General features: G+C 38.8%; 1 protein-coding gene across 1 annotated transcript in view; it reads right to left on the reverse strand.

Moving 5' to 3' along the window:
* The window catches only part of RRAS2 (RAS related 2), a 74,975-nt gene extending 60,855 nt beyond the window's left edge, over nucleotides 1-14,120 (reverse strand). The window contains exon 1 of the mRNA XM_045484603.1: nucleotides 14,006-14,120. Coding sequence (XP_045340559.1) covers nucleotides 14,006-14,113 — 108 coding nt within the window. The 5' untranslated portion in view covers nucleotides 14,114-14,120. The remainder of the gene's footprint in view (nucleotides 1-14,005) is intronic.
* Between the last annotated feature and the right edge of the window lie 656 nt (nucleotides 14,121-14,776).

Here is a 14,776-nt window from a genome sequence, read left to right on the forward strand (position 1 = left end):
ACTTCTGCACAGGTTATGATCTCACAGTCCGCGAGTTTGAGCCCCACATCGGGCTCTGTGCTGACAGCTCAGAGCCTGGAGCCTGCTTCTGATTCTGTCTCCCTCTCTCTCTGCCCCTCCCCCACTCATGCTGTCTCTCTCTGTGTCAAAAATAAACATTAAAAAAAATAAGATCTTTAAGAAAAAAAACTTGAAATCATTAGTATTGTAATTCAATTACAACATAAGATAGTAAAATGAAGTCCAACCACGGTATCAAAAACACAAAGTAAAGTCTACCTATAAAAGTATTACACAAGCTTTATAAACCATATTATGGCTTTCCATCTTATAATTCTGTTGAAACTTATTAATACAAACTCAAGGTTAAAATAGGAAATTAGAAGATGCCAGTTTCATATCCAAATACCAACTATTTATTTGGGGATGTTACGTTGGGTGCCCTTTTCAATGTTAACTACTTAACCTGTACAAACATTTCACAACTGCAACTTTAATTAACAACAAAAAATTATAAATATGACAAGGCTTATAAATCACTTATAATCCATTTTAGCGCCATTCTAAATAAGTAGCTATGGATAGGAATAAAAGTGAAGAAAAGTCATTAAAGTAATTAGTAGGACCCATTTTAAGCAATAGAGTATAGAATATTACATGGGGTTCCACTTAAAAAAAAAAAAAAAAAAAAGGAATGTGGGGTATTTTGTGACAGGCCAGTAAGACAGCTGGAAGAAAGCTGTTGGAGCAACAGCTGTGCACCATGTACTGTTCATCTAAAACCACAAACTAAAGTAACCCATGTCAGACAACTTCATTTGACTAATCAGCTCTGCCAATGGCTACTTCCTGAAACTGTCTGCTACAAAGAAATCTAAGTAAATATGTAATTTGCAATTAAGAAAGGAGAAACAATAAACAAAATCAGTCTGTGCCTTTAAACATAAAATTAAAACCCAAGAATCACAATCTAACATTATAACAAAACTTTCCATACTATTTTAACACCTGCTAAAATTATGATCACCTATCAGATTTTCTAATGGTAAGAAAATAATCCCAAAACCTAACATTTGATGAAGTCTGAATTGCTGATACATAATCTCACCAATTTCTACTCCATTCTTAACGCTCAGCTAAATGTAAAGTGTTTGACCATATAACACTGCAGTGATACGAAACTGTTAACATTAAGTAACTTGATAATTGAGAAGTAGCTAATTCAAACCAAGGTTTGGCATGGAAATTCCATGCCAATATGTGAAAATAATTCGGGTAGTACTCAAGCTATTGTAACCATTCATTTAAACATCTGCAAGTTAAATTATCACAGACCAAGTCCACTGTTTTATACTTTATCTGCATTTTTTTATTCCCAAAACCCATGAACCCTTCTCTGAACTTAAATTCACTCTCAGTTCGAACAAGGTCCACATCTGTGTATGCTTGCACACATGCATGCACACGCTTAAGGCAAATTTCCCCACCTTACTGACACACCTTCATTTCTGAGACAAAAGGGACAAAAATTACAAATTTCATAGTCACGCAACTTTTCCACAAGATTTCTAAAACTTAAATGTTATACCTATCACAAAACTTCCTTTGCAGTTTGACTCAACTATGTGCTTACTATTCTTTTCCTCTCAGCTAACAAATTGCTGACTGTTGTAATCTCAACCACATGTCATCATTTAACCAAAAACAAGGCATTAAAAGAAAACCCACCAGGAAACAAGACAAAAGTAATAAATCTTTTAAGACCTTACTCTCAGGCTGTTTTACATTTCCTGAGTCAGAATTTCCAGAAAGAAATTACAATAGGACTATCTTCTCTAAAGACTATTTTCAAAAAAAACTGAATGCTATGGATCAACTACTAAAACTTCTAACACAAGATTCATTCAAATGTACACGTTACTACGTATAGGTAATCTTTTAATTACAAAGAAACTCTGAAATCCAAAGTGAAAAACAGTTCGGTTCTTTGTCTTCTTTAGTAACCAGCAGCTATGGAACCAGAATAGACACAACTCATCTTTTTTAAGACCACTTTCTTTTCCCAACGATTTACTATTTCCTGTTCAAGACCTAATACTAACAATTAATAAATATTAACATATTTTGCTACATGATTACTTCTATGTAACAGAAGTATCCTTGGTCTATGACTCTCAAAATCTAAAGTATAAAATGTACAAACAAATACAACTAAGGGGCAGACATTCGGGCAAAATATTCCAAATCTATAAAATCCTTTACTGAAATACTTGTTTTACTTGTAAACATTGTAGTGTTTACAGGGCTTAAAGTAACAGTGCCAAAGTGAATCAAACACAGAATGGTTATCTTGTCCAAAGCCACAGTCATATATAGGCTAAACCAAGATCTACATAAATGTCTTGACTCACAAAAAGGATTCTTTGCGCTACCTCAAACTGTCTTTTCTCAGATAAGCAGCATGAATTTTTTCAGGTCTAGGAAATCTTTTTAAAAAAACAAAAACATGGCAGCTGTTGTGGTTAATGTCACAGACTACATATGACAATGACAAAAGCAACCACAAGGAATAAGTTTCACAGAAACAAAGTCTACTTTTAAAATAATTTCTACATTTATACTCTCAATGCATGGTAAATAAAGCAATAAAAATAAACTCAATTAAGCCTGCATAAATAAAAATTAAAAACAAAGAATATAAAAATAAAAAGGATAAAAATGTATTTATCTAGATTACTTCACAAATACATAATCAAATTACACAATAAATGTGAATGGGCTGAATTCCCTACCAAAAGACAAAGACCCTCAGATTTGACTTTTAAAGACCACATTAAATACTGTTCACAAAAGCTTACTACAAAATAACCAAAAAAGAAATGTAAAATATCAATGAAGTAAATGCATACAAACAGAAAGCAGAACGGCAATGTAGTATCACAGGATCAAAATCAAGGTTAAACTCCACACAAGACTAATACTACTGAATTTTAATACAAAGATTCAAGCATAACATTTTATATATAAAATTATAACATCAAAATAAAGCAAAATAAGACACTCAAGGAAACTTAAAACACAGTCTTCATGGGATATTTAATGAATGTATTTCAGAGTTTCACAGATTAAATAGGTAACAAAAAAACAGAAGCTATAAAAGATCTGAATATAATCAACAAATTCCATTATAATAGATTTGAACAAAACTTTACACCTTAGAAGCTACAAATGAATACTCATTCTTCTCTTGTGTTCTTAAAATATTTACAAATATTAATAGTATTTGGCCACTAAAAATTCTTAATGTTCCAAAACACAGAGAATTTATAGGTCACATTCTTTGACCACAGCCTAACAAAGCTAGAAATCCACAGAAGGATCCACTCAACCCTTCCCCAAATGTGTATCTTAAAAATTAAGGAGACATCCAAACAAATGAAATTTATCTAAGAATACAAAGTACAAGATTTCATATCAAAGGAAGCAATGCAAAATCAGTCTTACAGTGCCTTTCCACAAGTCATTAAGGGCACTACAAACATCCTAGAAAACCTCTCACTACAATTTCTTTAAAATGCCATGTAAATAACCTAAAGTACTACTGTAAAAAGTAGATGGCAATCTCACTTAAAAAAAAAAAAAAAAAACAAGGAAAAAGAACAAAAAAGTTTATGAAATCATGAAAAGACATCTATACAATATCAAATAAGCACACTTCAGATCACAAACATACACACACATGCTAAAGAAAGGACTTCTTTTGCTTCTAAGCCATTCCAATTTCTATACCTACAGCAAGAAAAACCTTTGCCTTGATCTTCATCTTACAGCATCTCACACTCACTGTCTCCCCAGCTTCTTCCATGTGCCTCAGTGCAGAAAGCTTAATCTTGAAGGGTAAATAAACCTGAAAACTATCCCTTTTAACCACCTCTAATTCTCCAAAATGACACCTCTCAGCCAAAACCCCAAATATGACTGAATTAACAGAATTTCACATTTGTTGAAATCCTGCTGATACTCCAAAAATTAAAGCCCCCTGGAATCAACCTGCCCTTCAGCATCAAAAAGATTGAGAATCCAAGGGCCCCACAGTAATTCTGAAGGATGGCCAGTTCTTTACCTCCAACACCAGGAATGGCTAAAAGCAACTCTTCATGGGACGATACATTTTTAAAAACATACTCTACTACACAGGGAAAAACGTCTCCCCCTGGAAGGAGTTATTTCCTTAAATAGCATCAAACTTTAGAAAATAGCAGTTTTGTGGCCTTAAGAAAAAAAAAAAAAGAACATTACCGCTGGTTAATATCAGACTGAGATATCAAGGGCATTAAATCAGTTTGAGACAGTAATTAGATTTCACATCCAGAAAACTACATCAATGATACAGAAGGCAATTTGGCAAATTTTCCTAGAATAAAGACTATCTTCTTTTTTGCTGATTAACTTAACACAGTATGGTATAATGATTGCAGAGAATCGATGCATAAATAATAAGTATTTCATGAGATGATTGAGAAAATGAATTCAAAAATGAAGAAAACCTTCCCAGTCCTGAGATGAGAGGGTTTCATCATTTCCCAGGGAAACCTAGTGAACAGAGAAAAAGTTCTACCCGTATCCTGATAAATGTTTCCATTTCCAGTGATAAGCAAAGGCTACAAGCATGCAAGCAGAAAATAATTATTCCTGCAGGACAGAAATGGGAGGCCCACCAGCCAAATAAAGGTCAAGAATCAGAAAACAAAGATATACCCCCACTGTTGTAGTACAAAAACGCTGGGGGGCCCAACAATTTTATGTCCAGCCAAATCATCACTTACCATGCAAAAGTAAATATAACCTTGGCTATCTTTACAGTAAAAAGTAATACTTGAAAGTATTCTCCAAATCACATTTCAAAATAAAGACTAGCTGTTGATAAAGACTACCTGTAAGCACGGACACCAGTGAGAATGACACAAATGGCAAATAAAAGCAATGACCCTTCATAGGAAAAAGATTAATACCATTACTATTTACTATTATAGTAGCAAAACAGAATGTAAAAGACAAAAAACGATCTTTTAGAAACACTGCAACACACACTTGGTTGCTTTAAATAAGGACACTAAATTTATGAAAGATATGGGTGGAAACAGCAAACAAAACTTCTAATTTCCTCACTTCCCATAACTGGGAATAAAACAGTATTATTCTAATTTTCTAATTAAAAATGTTTATGAATAATTTTAAGGTAAATCTGAGTAAAAAAAGATAGAAAATATATAGCAAAATACAAGATTAGTACAAAGGGAGGTCATTATGCTAAAGATCATGACCAAAATCTGTACTGACCTAATAGAAATTTTTCAACCTTTCCCTCAAGATACCTGCCTACAAAATTAGACAGAAATTTTCTCCTTAAACAGAACAAGTCAATCCCCTTTTGCCTCAACTTGGTTTCTTTAGGCTTAATTTCACTCCATGCCGAGCTAGACTGATTATGAAGACCAGATTTTGTTAACATAACTGAATAGAACAAACTCTGCTTATTATCATTACCTAAATAAAGCAACATCAGAGGTCTTAGTTTTGATCACTTGGCCAAGGTGACGTCAGCCAGGTTTCCTCACTGTGGTTATTTTCCCTCAATAATTAATACCTTATGGGCAGATACTTTGAGACTATGTTAATATCCAGCTACTCTCAAACCCACCAGTTTTAACATCTATTTATGATTCTGACTTGAATCAACTGTTATACTGCCAAATAGTGATTTTCTATTTCCACCACCTCCTCTAAGCTTATTAGAATTCTACCATAAGAACTTTCCTTCCTCCTTCATTTATTTATCCCTATGGATTCACAGATTCTTACTTTATGGACAATAATCAATTAGTATCATTATTCGATGGCCTATATTGTCCCAGAGTTAGCCAATGGGAGTTCTTTGGGTTGGCTGTGTCTCTTTGACATGTCACCATTGTTTTGTCTTTTGAGCACTATCTTACTTTCTGGCACTACAAGATGTTCCTAGCTCATCTTCTATTCTCTGCTCTAGGCCTGGGAATTGTCACTTCTCCAAGTTTCCTTCTAGTAAAGAAGGGTATTTAGAAACCAAGATCTGGCTCTAGGTATTCTCACTGCTAATAAGAAGTCACGATTTCTATATACTCTAAGCATACAGAGCTGAAAAAAAAAAAAAAGCACAGATATGTGCATGTGTATCCACACACATCTTTTTCTGCATCTATAATTTTTAAACCATGAATTTGTGACAACATCTTCAATTCCAAGCAAGCATCTGAGTTGAGGCTAGCCTTCCCCCTTTCCACATTTAAAACTCCCTTCACCAACGAGAAAGTTGGCTCCCATTTTCCACAACATATTTACTTATTTGCTTAATCCTAGTATAGAAAATTGTTTCAGAATTGAAAAGCCATGTCCCTCTCTCTCTCTCTCTCTCTCTCTCTCTCTCTCTCACACACACACACACACACAGCCTATTAACTAGAGTTCAATGTTTGCTTCAAGTTCTTTTTGTCTTTATCCTGAGGACATAGTCCAAACACCCAGTTCAAAAGTTAGTTTTTTTCTTTCCCCCCTTCAGTGTAGTTATCTCACTCATTTGAAATAAGGTTCGGTTCATTTATTTCCTTTATTTTTTTTTAAGTTTATTATTTTGAAAGAGAGAGAGCAAGTGAGGGAGGTGCAAAGAGAGGGGGAGAGAGAATCCCAAGCAGGCTCCAAGCTGTGAGCACAGAGCTGGATGTGGGGCTTGAACTGATGAACCATGAGGTCATGACCTAAGCTGAAATCAAGAGTTAGCTTCTTAACCCACCAAGCCACCCAGGCGACCCTAGTTCATTTATTTGTTTATACTCCACCTGAGGGTGGTTTTTTCTTCACCACTTGATTGTACTCGTGTTTGCTGTTTATGGACTAAGTATGTGAAACATTAAACATGGTTCCAAAAGTCAGAAAGTATCCTCAGAAAAGTTACCAACCCCATTCTTTCTACCCCTTCCCCCTCATTCCTACCCACCCTCTCTGGCTAACCAATAATCTCATTAATCTCTGATTTATCCATTCTGTGTTTTTGTCCCAATAAGCAAAAACATATGTATTTTCTTATTTCCCCTTCTTGCTTACACAAAATGCAGTATACTGCACATTATGCAATAGGTATTTTGCACTTTGTTTTTTTCACTGAACAATTTATCCTGGAAGGCCCTTCACATCAGTTCATAGAAATCTTTATTTTTTTTTTTTTTTTACAGCTACATAGCGCTCCACACGTACCATATTTTATTCAATCCCTCTCCTATTCTGTAAGTGTTTCCAATTTCTTCAATTACAAACAATGCTGTGACCTCATGCGTGTGTATTTTAAGGGTAAATTTCTAGATCTGGAGTCAAAAGGTTAAGCACAGATAGAATCAAATCTACATCTATTTTACGTCTCCTGATATAATGCACTAAGAAGAATTCATTATTTCTGTGTTGTTCCTCCCCCCCAAATGCAGAACCTGAATTTAACAATGAAGAAACAAACCCTAGCTAGCTATGTTAAATGTTACTTAAAAGGAAATAATTGGATTATATGGACATTTTCAATTGTAGAAAAATGTGTTGCTGGGAAAAAAAAAAAAGAAAAAAACAAACCCTAATCAAGGAACTCTACTAATAAGATACACGCTTCAAAAATATCAATGTCCTAAAATACAAAGACTAAAGAACAGTTCCAAATTAAAGAAGATATGGAAACTGAATGAAATGCTTAATCTGAGATATTCTTTTGCTATAAAGGGCATTATTGGGACAATTGGCAAAATCTGAAAAAGCTCTACATGTTAGATTACTAATATATCAATGTTAATTTCTGATTTTGGTTATATATCTTGTTTATATAAGCAAATGCTCATTTTTTAGGAAATATACATGGAGATACTTAAAAATAAGTGGTCACTGTCTTCAACTTACACTTAAATGATTTTTAAAAAGCATATATGGGGAAAAGGATAAAACAAATATGGTAAAATGTTAGCATTTGGAAAATCTGGGTAAAGTTTTTTTTAAAAAGCAACACTGAATATTACTTTGACATTTATATTCATACTTCTAGTACTGAACATGTACTTACTTGTATACAAAGCTCTTTCTCCTAGAAAAAACATCACCATATGAGGCGGCAAGATAAGTTGGCTGGCAATATTAAACTCCTAATGTATACAAACAACAAATTCTGTGACTATAATATTTCTAATTAAACTATGATTTAATGCATGTAACCAATAAACAATCACAGCGCTTTTATACAACACTAAAAATAAAATATAATTTATAGGGTGACAAGGAACTCAGTCTAATTATGTCTCCAGTAACACAATTTTAGACAACTTACATTTCTTTGCTTCTTTCAGAACCACACAGAAAATACGTGAATATATAAATCTTTGTCTTTTTCACAAAAGCCTGAGAGACATTTCTCTTGGCAAAGTAGAAATAAATCAAAGGCCTACCAAGGACATTAAGTTTCAATCCCAAACACAGACTCAGCAGCTCTATCTATCCAAAGTAATTCAAGATCAAGGCCTTGCCAGTAGATTCACTATTAACTAACATTGTCTACCAGCAGAATGAAAGTCTTTTACTCATTATCACTTTTCAGTAAGAAGGGCACAAAAGAACTAATACTCTAAACACGCTTCTATTTTTCCTAACAGGAAGGAAGGAAGGAAGGAAGGAAGGAAGGAAGGAAGGAAGGAAGAAAAAAAGAAAGAAAGAAAGAAAGAAAGAAAGAAAGAAAGAAAGAAAGAAAGAAAGAAAGAAAGAAAGAAATGTTCACATTGCATCACAAAATTTCAATTTTATGAGATCAGTTTTAATTTGAAAAAGGAAACTTAAGGAGTGCCTGGGTGGCTCAGTCAGTTGAGCTTCAGACTGTTGATTTCAGCTCAGATCATGATCTCACAGTTCATGGGATGGAGCCCGAGTCAGGCTCCACAATGTCAGGGGGGCCTGCTTGGGATTCTCTCTCTACTCCTCCCCTACTCGTGCTCTCTCTCTCTCTCAAAATAAACTTTTTTTAAAAAGGAAACTTAAAATAAAAACAATACTGCTTCAAGAAAGTCTCTTTCCCCACTCCTTCCCCCCTTTTAAAGTTACCTATTTTCCTAACCGAACCAAAGACTTCTTTCTTTTCTTTCTTCTTTCCTCCTTTCCTTCCTTCTTTCCTTCTTTCTTTCTTTCTTTCGAGAGACAGACAGTATCCCAAGCAGGCTCCACACTGTCAGCGCAAAGCCTGATGCAGGTCTTGAACTCATGAAACGTAGGATCATGACACAAGCCAAAATCAAGTCCAATGCCCAACTGACTGGGCCACCCAGGCGCCCCTTAAGGACTACTTTCATTTCAAAGCTTGGTAAAGACCCACACTTCAGCAACACAGGTGAATTAAAAATCCCATCCCAGTAGGCAGCTGCCTGTCACCATCACTTTGCCTTCTAATGGTACTCGACCAAGGGAAAAGAGGATTCTTGACACTCAACAGAAGCATCTCCACTAACTCCGGCAACTTCCCCATCCCAATAAGGAGACACACATGTAAGAATGAGTTTTAAGAAAACCTAGGTTAGAATTTCCTTCTGCTTATCCTCTGTTAAAAGTGATCATCCTTTCCCTTGAGTGTCTACCATTTCTATGCAGGAACCGCCAGCACATCCATTTCAGGTGTTACCAAAATGAGGCAATCTCTAGTATGTACCACTATCAGCTGAGGTGCCTTATTTTCAATGCTAAGAATTCACTTGTAAATTACTCTGAAAATATAATCTGCACACAAAAAAACAAGTCTACAGTATAGTTTCAAACTCACAGACACAAGTTATTTTAATTGCAGAGAGTGTCTTCCAGACATCGCAACAGAACAGCAATTCTGGAATCTAAACTCACAACCTTCACACATGGATCAATTAACTATAACATAAATACATGTGTCTTGAAATCTCTTTAGGATCTCCACCCCAAGGAAAAGGCAATGAAAAAGCATCCAGCAAAAGACAAACTCTGGGTTAAAAGCAATGTCTGAGTCAGGTCCAGCTAACAGGTTGTAAGACTAAAACCCAGTGAATGAGGAATCAACTACCCCCTACATAGTTCAAAACCTGACAAACTGCTCAACAGAAAGTAAGGATGCTAAACAAAGAATAGAAGATGGGAAATTCCTCTCTTTAATCTTATAAAACATGTGTGGTCTCTTCTCAGAGTTAGCAGGTAAAGCATTAACCTCAAACCCAACGATTACTCCATCTTTTCCTAAAATCAACTTGCAACTGATAAAAAGAAGTTTCCCCGACTCAAAACAGGATCAATATTCATCACCTAAATACCACACAAAGTGAAGAGGGGAGTTTGAGGTTGGGGTGGGAGGCAGGGGGTACTGAAGACTTAAAAGACCAGATTACGTGTCAAGGAAAAAAAAATACATTACAAATTTTGTTTCGGAAGAACAAGATACAGAAGTAATAGAAGCAATTAAAACCAGGTAACAATTATTAACATACTCTGTAGATGGCACTGTGCTGAACAATTTGCGTGCATTATTGTAATTATTCCAAAAAACCTAAAGGTACTACTTAATTTCCCTTTTCATATAGGGAAACTGAGGCTGGGGGAACCCAAGAAACTTGACTAAGGCACACAGCTGGTTAAATGAGAACCTAGAATTTCAAAGGTGCAGGTTTGTTCACCCAAACTCAGTGTTTTATGGAGAAAAAAAAAACTAAAGCCTTGAAAAGATTAGGAAAGATTAAGAAATTCCCTAGCATCACCTGAGTAAGGAAACCTAGAATCCAGATATGCAAAATTCTCTCCATTTCACTTTGTACAATGCTAAGATCACTTCCTAACTACTCATCATTTAGGTATTTACTCATCATTTAGGTATTCCATTTACCAACAGAACTTAAAACATTTTTCAAAAAACTATGAACAACAAAAACATATTTTACGTCTTTATACAGGCATTTTATGATCTGCTAAAGTCATTTTTTAAGGAGAAAATGCACTAAGTAATCATTGCCTTAATCTCCTATTTTGCAGCTCTTCATATGCTAAGTCACAAGTATACCTAAGGTTACAGAAAGTCAAGGCTAAAAACAAAGTGTTTTTACATTCTCCATTCCCCAATTTATTATATTTTTTCTGCTCAAGATTATATCATAGGAAAATATATACAGAACACTGTAAAAAGGATGTTTCAGAAGACTTAAAAAATAAATACAACCAATTTGTGTCATCCTGATCTACAAAGAGAACTCACTTCCGCCTGTTAAGATTATTATCCTTCTGCCATCTCCTCTCCCAATTACTACTGCTAGACAATCACAGCAGAATGAATTTTAATTTCCCAAGAGTCATACAATAAATAGTGGCTCTATTAAGTGTAGATGATAAATAGTCACTTTAGCTCCATAATATAAGATTAATATAACAGCAATAACATCTGTAGATTTATTATACACTAGGCATTGTTTTAAGCCCTTGACATATGTTAAGTCTAATTTTCACAACAACACTATCTGGTACTTTCTATCTCTCCGGATTACAGATGGGGAAAATTGAGATACCAAGAGGTTAAGTAATTTATCTAAGATTATACATGCAGCAAGTGGCAGAGCTGAGACTCCATGGAAGTGGTTTGGCTCCTACCTCTCCAGAAAGTCTCCTCCGATGTCAGAACCTATATTCCTCCCTTTCACTGGCTCCAATTCATCTGCCTCTCCCACTCCCCTCCTTGCCTGCCTTCTCTCTCCAAACTAGCATATAACTCCCCCATGCTCACAGAAGATATGTCCTCTCTCCCTACCGCCAAGCCTACACAGTACTTTTATCAATTCTTTGCAAACTGACTTTTACCCAATTCTGAATTCTCTTTGCATTTAAATGTGTTACAGAACTGTACACAGACACTTATACTAGCAGCAATCATTAAGTGAGCACATATTACGTGACAGATACGGTGCTAACAATATTCCCATAATTTATAGGATTATAAACAATGTGTCAGCCCACCCGTTTTACTGATAATTAAATTGAGGCTCAGAGATGCTGAATATTCTGGCACTGTTCTCACAACCAATAAATGACAGAATAAGACAGACACTTCAGTTGACTCAAAGCTCACTTTTTCTCTATGTATATATATGTATGTCTTTCACATGCATACACACCTTCCCTTCTTTTATACCATCTAGTACAGTACTATTCATGAAGGTGTTTCTTTAACAAATGAATTCTAGAAAATCATTTTAAAAATAGCAATTACTGTTATCTTAACAATTTCTAAAACCATTTCCCAAAAACAAAAGGTTCCATTACCTTAATTAAGTAACTTAAGATTCAAATACATTCAGATGATCCCTCCCCACCAAAAAAAAAAAAAAAAAAAAACTAAGTATGTGTGGTTTAAACCTGTCAGGTGACACTTTACTAATACTGGAACCCAGAATTATCCTCTCACTCATCACCACCACCACCAGCCCAACAACAGTCCCCAAAGAAAGGTTTAGCTATAAATTGTTTTGCTCTGCCATCAGTTAAAGTCTCTCTCTGGGCCCTAGGGATATAACATAACATCCCTGATTCTGCAGCCTGCTAAACTTAAACCAATCTCACCTCTTACAAAGTGTGATTTTTTTTTTTAACCCACTAATGAGCATACTGTAAATATTCATTACACAAACATCTTCTCTTCCTGGATACAAAGGTTTTAGCAGCAGTTTTTAACCCCTTGAAATATTACAACAGCAAATTATTGCTCATTTAGGCAACGTGAAAGGTAACAATCACATTTAACAGTACTCTGTATTTTAATGTCACTATAAACGTGAAGTGAAATGAAATACGCCATTCAAGTATCCCAGTTGATAACAAATGAATGAAACGGAAACCAGAAATTAATTCTTCACCAAAGCATCTTAGCAGTACTCTTGTGTACTAAGAATATCTTTTGTTACCTGTTATAACGGGGTCCCTTCCTTCTCTCGCAGCGTATGCCACACCTTTTAGGTTGACAAAAGCGGAGAGACATCTGGGTTTCTCATTTTTAAAATCCCGAAAAAGATCGCTCAACCTTCTTAACCAGAGCAAATCCTAAGAATGAAGAATTCCATCGCAACTGTCTTTACCACAAGCCCTGACTTTCGCCTCCAGCATCCAAAGAGGTCTCGGGGTGGGGGGAGTGGGTAGTTGGAACAGATACAGCAGGCACGCCCCGGTCGGTCATCTCCGAGCATGGCCCATCCCAAACTTCACCTTGGCAAAGGGAGAAGCAGGAAGGCACCAGGAATTCCTAGGAAATGGTCTCACCCCTATCCTATCGGAGAACATTCTCAACTTCCTCGAAGCCACCATTTCCCTCGGGCATTCTCACACACCTCCCACCCGGACACATTACCTAAGAGATTACTTAAAAGAAAAGCACAAATACACACAAAGAGAAACACACAGCTCGAGCGGGCAGCTCCGGCTCAGCGTGCGCAGAGAAACCCGCAGACCACGCGGAGCCGCGGCCAACTTGCCACCGCGATCGCAACCGACGGTGCAGGAGGCGGCCCGGGGCGGCTGGAAGCCCAGCTCGAGGGGCTGCAAGCCCCACACCCGACGCCCGGAGCCCGGGCCTCGGGGAGGAAGACGGGCGCGGCGGCGCAGCCTCCCCGGAGGGCTCGGCCCCGGCCGGAGCGATAAGGTGGATCGACGCTTCCCACCCTGCCAGCTCCGCCCTCCCGGACACATTCCTGAGAAGCCCGACTCCCGGGACGCCGAGCAGGGCGCCGGGCAGGCAGGAGCGCGGCGCCACGGCCGCAGGGCAGGAGGGCAGAGCCGGGCCCTCACCCCCCGCCCGCCCCCGGCCCGCGCGGCGCCTCCGGGGCGGGGTCGCGTCAGCAGCCCCGCCACAGGTAGCGCGAGCCCCCGCCCGCCGCCACCCCGGCGCCCCCGGCAGGCCCGCTCCAGGTACCTGGATGAACTGGATGGTGAGCGCCGACTTGCCCACGCCGCCTCCGCCGACCACCACGAGCCGGTACTTCTCCTGGCCGGAGCCGTCCCGCCAGCCGGCCGCGGCCATGGGGACGCCGCCGAGCCCGCCCGGCCACGCCGAGCCGCCGCCCGCCCTAGGCCCGGCTCCGGGGACGTGTGCGGCCGGCGGGCTGCGGGCGAGCGGCGGGCGGGGGTCCCGGGCGCCGGGAGCTGCCGGGAGGGCCGCTCCGGGCGGCAGCGCGGCGCCCGGGCTGGCCGGGTCCCGCCCGAGGCGCGGAGGAGCGGGAGGACCGCAGGGGCCAGGGGCAGCAGCGGCCGGGGGGCGCGCTCCTCCTCACGTCGCCGCAGCGCCTGCCGAACGCTGCCTCCAGCGCCGCTACAAATGGCCGTCTGGGGGCCGGGCTGCTAGGCTGAGGTGCTGCATATGCATGAGGGGGCGGGGCGGGGCGGGGCCGCGCTGGCCTGGGCTGGGATTCCGGCGCTGACCCCCGGCGGCTCAGACCCCCGCGGACCCGCCCCTCGGATCCCGGGACTGTGAGCGCGTGTGCGTGAGTGAGTGCGTGCGTGAGTGAGTATGCGCGTATGTGTGTCTGAGTAGGTGTCAAGTGGGAGTGAGAAGAAGACAGCAGACAGTGTGTGACCATAACTGTGTAATGTCAGGGATTGTCAGGGATTATGTGGATGAAAAAATACAGTATGTGAAGGCGTGTGTGAAAAATAGAGCTGTTGTCATCTTAACCCAATTTTTGCA

Source organism: Leopardus geoffroyi, chromosome D1 (assembly GCF_018350155.1).
Source record: "Leopardus geoffroyi isolate Oge1 chromosome D1, O.geoffroyi_Oge1_pat1.0, whole genome shotgun sequence".
Taxonomy (NCBI): Eukaryota; Metazoa; Chordata; class Mammalia; order Carnivora; family Felidae; genus Leopardus; species Leopardus geoffroyi.